This window comes from Bison bison, unplaced genomic scaffold (genome assembly GCF_000754665.1).
Source record: "Bison bison bison isolate TAMUID 2011002044 unplaced genomic scaffold, Bison_UMD1.0 scf7180017864105, whole genome shotgun sequence".
Lineage (NCBI taxonomy): Eukaryota > Metazoa > Chordata > Mammalia > Artiodactyla > Bovidae > Bison > Bison bison.
In genome coordinates, this window is record NW_011494677.1 from 8104594 (window position 1) to 8113289 (window position 8696).

At 41.9% G+C, this 8696-nt stretch overlaps 1 protein-coding gene across 1 annotated transcript in view; it reads left to right on the plus strand.

Annotated features, from left to right (window-relative positions):
* Positions 1 to 4891: 4891 nt before the first annotated feature.
* MBOAT4 (membrane bound O-acyltransferase domain containing 4) overlaps positions 4892 to 8696 on the plus strand; it is a 9139-nt gene continuing 5334 nt past the window's right edge. Inside the window, exon 1 of the mRNA XM_010838819.1 lies at positions 4892 to 5010. Coding sequence (XP_010837121.1) covers positions 4892 to 5010 — 119 coding nt within the window. The remainder of the gene's footprint in view (positions 5011 to 8696) is intronic.

The window sequence follows — 8696 nt, forward strand, 5'->3', positions numbered from 1 at the left end:
GGCCGCGATCTGATTGTTAGTGCAGTAAAAGGATGGGCGGACTCGGATTTAAAACAGCCGTTAAGTCAAATCCAACCCAAGTCATTGTGACCTCACTAAGCCCCACTGTTCATTCTCAGTTAAGTTCCTTAAGGATCCTCCTGCTAAACCTGGGCTCTTTTCCCTTTCAATGTGAGTTGGTTCTCCACCCCTACTCCCCACCCCCACCCCGTAAGTTAAGTACCCTCTACCTGATGTCTTTCTCAGGTTAATCTCTAATTCTGCCCTTCTTGCCAAGCTTCACACCTGATTATTCGAATGCCTACTTGACCTGGATGCTGCGAGGTCTTATGAAACCTAAAATGTGCAGAACAGAGCTTTGGTGGCACAGTGGTAAAGAATCTGCCTGCCAATGCAGGAGTGGTGAGTGAGTTGCTCAGTGCTGTCTGACTCTTTGTGACCCCATGGACTGTAGCCTGCCAGCCTCCTCTGTCCATGGAATTCTCCAGGCCAGAGTACTGGAGTGGGTAACCATTCCCTTTTTGCAGGAGGCTCAGGTTCAATCTCTGGGATGGAGAGATCCGCTGGAGAAGGAAGGACTCTTGCCTGAAAAATTCCATGGACAGAGAAGCCCTCAAGCTGCAGTCCGTGGGGTCCCAAAGAGTTGGACACGTCTGGAGCACCTGAGCTCGCAGGCATTTCTCTCTAAAGAATGTAAGTTGGTCCTCTGATCTCTGTCTCAATAAAGGAATCCACCATTCACCCAGTTGCTCAAGACAGAAACTCAAGTCATCCTTGATTGTCTTCACCTGTCCGTATATAATTGACCAACAACTTCTGCTGGTCCTGGGCTTCCCTTGTGGCTCAGCTGGTAAAGAAACCACCTACAATTCAAGAGACCTGGGTTCCATCCCTGGGTTGGGAAGATCCCCTAGAGAACGGAAATGGTAGCCACTCCAGTATTCTGGCCTGGAGAATTCCATGGACTGTATAGTCCATGGGGTCACAAACAGTTGGACACGACTGAGTGACTTTCACCTCTGCCAGTCCTACGCTTACAGTTTGCATCATTTACTATCTCTAAATCTCCCTCTGTAGTCTGCACCTTCTACCCTTGACCTCTAAAATCACATTTCCATCCAAGCTATTCTTCTGTAGCTAAAATCATCCTTTTAAAAACCAAATTTAGTTGTTTTTTTTTTTACTTCTTTTTCCTTTTAAAAACCAAATTTAGTTTAGGTTTTTTTTTTTTTTTTTACTTCTTTTTCCTTTTATTTTTTATTTTTTTTCTTTTTCCTTTTAAAATTGCCATTACCTCTGGGCTTGATCCAGCCCCTGCCCACTTCTCTCTTCTTTAATTTCATGTTCCTCTTTCTCTTCTTTGAAACAGAGCAGGACCCTATGATCCTTACCCCAATGTCCTCTGCCTGCCTTTTGTCTGTTGAAATCTCAGTCAAAACTTAGTAGTTTAATCAGAGAAATGAGAAAATGTGGAAACAAAGGGTAGCGGTCAAAGGAGACCAAATACTAATGATGTACTCATTAAGCATAGTCAGGGAACTTTAGTCCCTTCTCAAGGGCTATGGATAATATTCTGAGCCATATGCTGTGAGCTGTCTTATAGACACTGAAACCCCCACCAGGTGGAAGACGCTAACTACACGATGACCAGACTGTAGCTGTGACATAAGCTGCCACAGTTTCAAGAACTGGCCTCAAAGAAATGTAAACAACTGACCCTGGAACTGAAGATTAACTGTATTTAAAACAATCAAGATGAAGCTGTTCAGACCACCAGTGACCAACTTGAAGATGATCGTAAGAGCAGACTGTGCTGTTTCTGCATGTAGCCCCCTCCCTCAGTCTATAAAAGCTCTTGCCCCTCTGGTTGTCAGTGGAGGGGGAACCACCTTTGCACAGACATCTGTCCTCCCCCACCCCCGTTGCCAGCATCCGAAATAAAGCAAACTTTCCTTTCCACCTGGCCTGTTTATTGGCTTTTGAGTGGCGAGGACCTGGACCCGAACTTTCGGTAACATAATCACACTTTGATTCTCCAAGAAGCCAGTTTGAATTCAAACCCAAACTGCTTCCACCCGCCCTCTACCCCCACCACTCTTCTGACTGTTTAAGTCTCATGTTCAATGTATTAGTCAGGGTTCAGCCACAGAAACAAAAGCATTAGGAGATAATATAAGAAGAGGCTTATTGCAGGGAATGGTTAACGTGATCGTGGGGGTTGGTTAGGCAGGTAAGAAATCTGCAGGGCGCATTGCAACACTCATACATGGAGCGCAGCCACTGTCTATACAGGTAGAATTTCTTCAGGGAAGCTCCAGCTCTGCCCCTAAGGCCTTTTAACTGATGCAGGATCTTAGTTCCCTGACCAGGGATCGAAGCCGTGTCCCCTGCAGTTGAAGCACAGAATCCTAACCCTTGGACCATCAGGGAATTCCCACTTTGGCCCTACTCTTTACTCAACACTGGCCACAATACCTGACACGTGGTTGATACTTAAAAAAAAACTTGAATAAATATATGGATGAATTTAGAACATCCTGTTGTCTCCAAGCAGGTAAACACCTATTCACTTTTAAGCAATGTGTAAATTAATTTAAAAGACTTCCATGGCATGAGTAACAGCCGGGGTTCTCCAGAGAAACAGAAGTGGTAGAAGATAATATAGACACACACACATTTATTTTAAGGTATTGGCTTACTTGATCAGACTGGAAACTCAGGGAAAAGTTGATATTGCAATCTCATACCCAAAACCTAAATGTGGGAATTCAAGCAAGGTTTCTTTGAGGCAGGATTTCTTTTTGGGGGGAGAACCTCGGTCTTTGCTCTTCAGACCTTGAACTGATTGGATGAGGCCCGCCCACATTTTGGATGGTGATTTGTTTTACTCAAAGTCTATTGATTTAAACGTTAATATCACCTTAAAAATACCTCTGCTGCAATATTTAAACTGGTGTTTGACCAAAGAGCTGGGCAGTGAAGCCTGGGTTGATGCAAAATTAATTGCAAGAGCATGCTTATAAGAAGGACAATTTTATCAATATTAGGTACAGTATCTAGGACCTATAAGCTTTTGAGAAATCTATAAATTATTTGAGACCTGAAAGTAAAATGTGCTGATTCCAAAATTCAAGAAGAAAAGTACAAGTAGGTATTAATAAATATTTAATTCAATGACAAAAAGCATAACTTTTCCCTATTAAAATAAGTGCAGCTCAATTCTTCTGAACCTAGCAACTATATTCAGTGGGGGCTGTGGTTGCATCTTAATATGTTTAATATGATGTGAGCTTATTCATTGCTTAGGGAGCCCTTTTCTCCCATTAATTGCTCTACTGTTTGTCTAGGGTTTTGTGCCATCTGTGGCCTGGAAAAAACTATCCATCTGGGAACATCCTTCCAGAGCCAATTTAAGCATTCCCCCTTCTCTACTTCCCTTGCATTTGAAAAATTCCTTATCTCTGTAGATGATTGCTTCTTTATTTATTCACTGCAGTATGCCAGTGATGTACTGCATCAATAGTTCCTTAATGAAAGTATTTGTTGCCTCTTCCTTCTTCCTAGACAATTCAGAGCTACTGGAGGGCAGGAGCCATATCGTATTCATTGTTCTATCCCAAGAGCTTAGCACAGGTCTCTCATAAATTGGCAGCCCAATGGTGCTCATCATTTTTATTAATCAGTTGGTTTACCTTCAACTACATCTAACCAACCAGTTTATCCTCCGTGCTTTTATATACGGTATCTAATCTTCATAACAATCCTCTTGAAGACAAGAGAACAATTTTGCTGAATAACTGGCATTATTGTATCTACTTTTAAAATGAAGGCTTTCAGTCTCAGAGAGGTAAAGTGATTTGCTCAGAGTTCCTCAGCTAACAGGAGGCTTCCTTTCATGCTTTCTCTACTGTGAAGAGCTGTATCTCACTAACAGGTGGTCCTTGCCTTTAAGATTTTTTTTTTCCTTAAGATGATATTATATCAGGCTATACTTTCCTGTCTCTTATTTAAGGCTGCTTGCTCTTGCATGTACCTTCAGAGATGAAAAACGGCTGGGTTGGGGGACAGCGCGGTGATGCTTGGCTCGGTAGACGGACCTCAACTCGCCATGAGGCTTCTTATTCTTGTCTTACTTTTAAGCAGTGTCTCTTGGATTGCTTTTCCACACCCTAAAGAAAAGCTTCTCTTTAAATATTCCTCTCCACATGTTTTCTTCCTTAAAGACTTTCGAATTTTAACAAGCACTTATTGAACATATCATACACACCCAGCACTGTTCTCAGTGCAGGCAATACAGCAATAAACAAAACAAAGTTCCTCCCCTGTAGAGCTCCGAGGGAGACGGGCAATAAACTAATCTAGAAATAGATATACAAGGGCTGGTGACCAGTACTATAAAAAAGAATAGAGCAGAAGGAAATAGTATAAGGAGCGCAGGGAGGAAATGGTTGGGAGAGTCTTCCTAGTCTTTGAGAACCTGCCTCCCTTTCTCACAGCTCATGTTCTTGCTCTCCCTTCCTAATCCAGCGAGTGAACTGTCCTCAATGGGAAAATGAGATTTTTCATTTACTTAGTGAAAAAAATATGACAGTCAGATGACTGGAAAGGCAAATACTGCAGTATGTAAACAAAACCGGAACTTCTGAAAGCAATGCTTTTGTGCATGTCCTTGTTAAGTGATATAATACCAAATATGTTTTGGTTTCTATAGTGAGTTCCTTTTATCAGAAAGCCAACTTTTTATACTGCTTATCTCCAGTGCTTTTGTTTGCCTTTTGCTCACCCTTCCTAAACCATATAAAAAGATCAGAGAACCTGGTTGAGACTTCTCTTTCAGGAAAGCATCAGTTAAGGACTCTAGGAAGGACAGCGTCTTTTGTTCCAGTTCATGATGGATTGGCTCCAGCTGTTCTTCCTTGATCCTGTATCACTTTATCAAGGAGCTGCTTTTCCTTTTGCACTTCTGTTTAATCATCTCTGCATTACGGATTCATTTTCCACTCAGGCCAGGTAGGTTTGATGGCTAATTTTGCTCTTATGTTTAGGTTGGAGTGCACATGTGAATATTAAATATTAATTACACTGGTCATTTTTAAGTTATCATATCATCACTGCCACTGATTACTGATTGCTTGATTATGCATATGTCTAATAGAGTGAATCAGAATTGGAAATTGAAATCATGTCTGCCCTGACTCGGCTAAGTTTGATAAGTTCACATTAAAAGGGAAAAGGGTGAAAATAAACCAGGGAGAGATGAATGTTGGGGTGATATAGATTTCCCCAAATGGATGCATCTATAAATCAACCATGCACTCCAGATGAACAGTCTTAGTTTCATGGAATTCTATGATATTCAATAAAATTAAATTTTATTAAATATGATTTTTTAAGTGCCTTTGTATGATTTCCCAGAGAAATGAAATAAGTCAAAAACAATTTTCTTAGATTAGTTTTTTCTCAACCTGGGATCTAGTGATTATTGTCACTAGAGATTTGATGGGCTTCTCTGATAGCTCAGTTGGTACAGAATCTACTTGCAGTGCAGGAGACCCTGGTTTGATTTGTGGGTCGGGAAGATCCACTGAAGAAGGGATAGGCTACCCACTCCACTGTTGTTCGGCTTCCCTCATGGCTCAGCTGGTAAAGAATCTGACTGCAATGAGGGAGACCTGGGTTCGATCCCTGGGTTGGGAACATCCCCTGGAGAAGGGACAGGCTACCAACTCTATTATTCTGGCCTGGAGAATTCCATGGACTGTATAGTCCATGGGGTTGCAATGAGTCGGACATGACTGAGTCACTTTCACCTCACATCAGAGATTTGATAAAATGATTAAAATGATTTTTTATAACCAATCAACTTGATACATTAGAGACAGTCCCTATTTTGTAAAGAAGTTTTATAAAAAAAAAAAAGTTTTATGGTATATCCTTTTGCAAAGTTAAAATCCATTGCCAAAGTTCTACCTCCTAATAATTCACTTATTTCTGAAATGTGGATTTTTACATGTTGGGGGTTCTTATGTAAAATCTGGCTATATCTAACAATCAGGCAGGCTGAGTTTGATTACACTGTGGTAGACTATTACATGTACACAGCTAGTTGGTGGCTCTTTACCTTTGTTTCAGAGATGAAGGAAACAGTTGTAAAAAAAATAAGTTTCCTATTGAGGAAGAATCACTAACAATAAAGCAAAATGAATGCAAGAATAAGGGTTAATTCCCACAGGTTAAGATTTCTGGCTTTGGAGTCAGCTTGATGAGCCCTGCGCCCTCTCTTCCTGAGTGTTCTTGTACATGTGAATAAACTTGGTCTTTATCTGTAAAATGGAAATAACAATAATAACAATATAATCCTCATGGGGTTATTTTAAGGATTAAATAAAGAAATTTCTTATGGGATTATTGGCCCAATGCCCAGAATAAAATAAGCACTAAAAAAAAAATCATGCATCTTGCATTGTACACGTGTAGACAATTTCTTTCTTTTTTTAAATTGTTTTCTAATTGGAGTATAATTGCTTTACAGTGCTGTCTTTGTTTCTGCTGTACCACAGCATACATACATCCCCTCCCTTTCGGACCTCCCTCCCTCTCCCAAACCCACACCGTCCCATGCCCTCTCCGTCACAGAGCACTGAGCTGAGCGCCCTGCGCTATTCAGCAGATTCCCAGCAGCCGCCTGTTTCACACATGGTGGTGTGAATATGTCAGGGCTACCCTCTCAGTTCGTCCCACCCTCCCCACCCCGCTGCGTCTGCAAGTCCATTCTCTACGCCCGAGTCTCTATTCCTACCCTGCAAATGGGCTCATCTGTACTGTTTATCTAGATTCCAAGTGCATGTATTAATAAACAATATCTGTGTTTCTTTTTCTGACTTAACATTGCTTACAAATCCCCAGGGCATTTGCTTCTGGTTTCACTTGTGCTGCATAAGGAATAAGTGTTTTCCCTTATTTTTCGATGGCAAGGGAGCGAAGGCTTAAACCACAGGGTTCAAAGCCCTACACATAGGCTCAACAAGCGGTTCAGGAAGGGCCAGGGCCTGTGGAATGGAGCCTCTCATACTGAGGAACCTACATCTCCCTCAAGAAAGGAAGACATCTTGGCAAAGGCGTGTCTGTCCCAAGCACACGAGCCAAGGAGCCTCGATCCACACCCTGGGGCATATTCATTCATTTTTCCTGTCCCTGACTTCTCAGTCCCTGTTTCAGATGGTTTCTTCTGACCTTTTTGTTCAGATTTATAAACTTGGCACCAACTAAAAGGAAAAACCAAACAAACCTCCATATACTGTGGCAAGAAGAGCTAAATCTTCATTATGTGGAATCTCCAGGGCCTCGACTGGTCCTCGAGTCGTCCACTGGCTTCCGAGGGAGACAAGCTCCCAAACCATCGATGTTGATGTGGGTATTTACAACATTATAAAAAGTGCTAAGTCATGAGGCCAAAAAGTGCAGCAGGGTGGATTAAGGGTAGACATAATGACAAAATCACATGATATCATTACCTAATCTAAAAGAATGATACAAAGGAAGTTATTTACAAAACAGAAAAACTCACAGGCACAGAAAACAAACTTATGATTACCAAAGGAGATAGCTGGGGGTGGGAGAGGAGAGATAAATTAGAAGTTTGGAAGTGACATATACACACTACTATATATAAAATCGGAGAAGGCAATGGCACCCCACTCCAGCCCTCTTGCCTGGAAAATCCCATGGACAGAGGAGCCTGGTAGGCTGCAGTCCATGGGGTTGCTATGAGTTGGACACGACTGAGCGACTTCACTTTCACTTTTCACTTTCATGCATTGGAGAAGGAAATGGCAACCCCCTCCAGTGTTCTTGCCTGGAGAATCCCAGGGACAGGGGAGCCTGGTGGGCTGCCGTCTGTGGGGTCGCACAGAGTCGGACACGACTGAAGCGACTTAGCAGCAGCATCATATATAAAATAGATACACAACAAGGACCTACTGTATAGCACAGGGAACTGTATTCAATATCTTGTAACAACCTATAATGGAAAAAATCTGAAAAAGGATATATGTGTGTGTTTAACTGAATCACTTTGCTGTACACCTGAAACATTGAAAGTCAACTATACTTCAATAAATTAAAAAACAAAACAAAATATTATACTGATGGTAGCAGCTTTACTCGAATAAGGATGTACTGTAAGATTTTATTCGTATGAATTTAGAGAGTAGGCTAAACTATGTATACAGATGACAAAAATTATTAAATGATACACAAAGACTTTGTCATTGAATTTTCAAACACTTATTATAGCGAGGCATTGGATTTTCCTGGCAGTCCAGTGATTAATGCTCCCAATACAGGGTGCATGGGTTCAATCCCTCACGCCTTTGCAATGGGTTGGGGAACTAAGATCTCACATGTCACGTGGCAATAATAATAATAACAATACATTTTAAAAGGGAGCCACTGAGCCTATCCCTCCCCTCAACCTTCCCTCTGAAGGCCAGGGCAGTGTGACTATGTCAAAGGGAAGAGACCCATCTGGCTGAGATGACATCTGGAGCCCTCCTAGATCCTCAAGCCTAGATTCCCAGAGCTTTTAGGTCACGCAGCAGGCACAGGGCTGTGTGTGGCCCTACCGGGAAACATTACAGACCTGTCCCCACAGGACTTGGGGACAAGTGTTCTCACTGCTATGGTGGACATCAAAG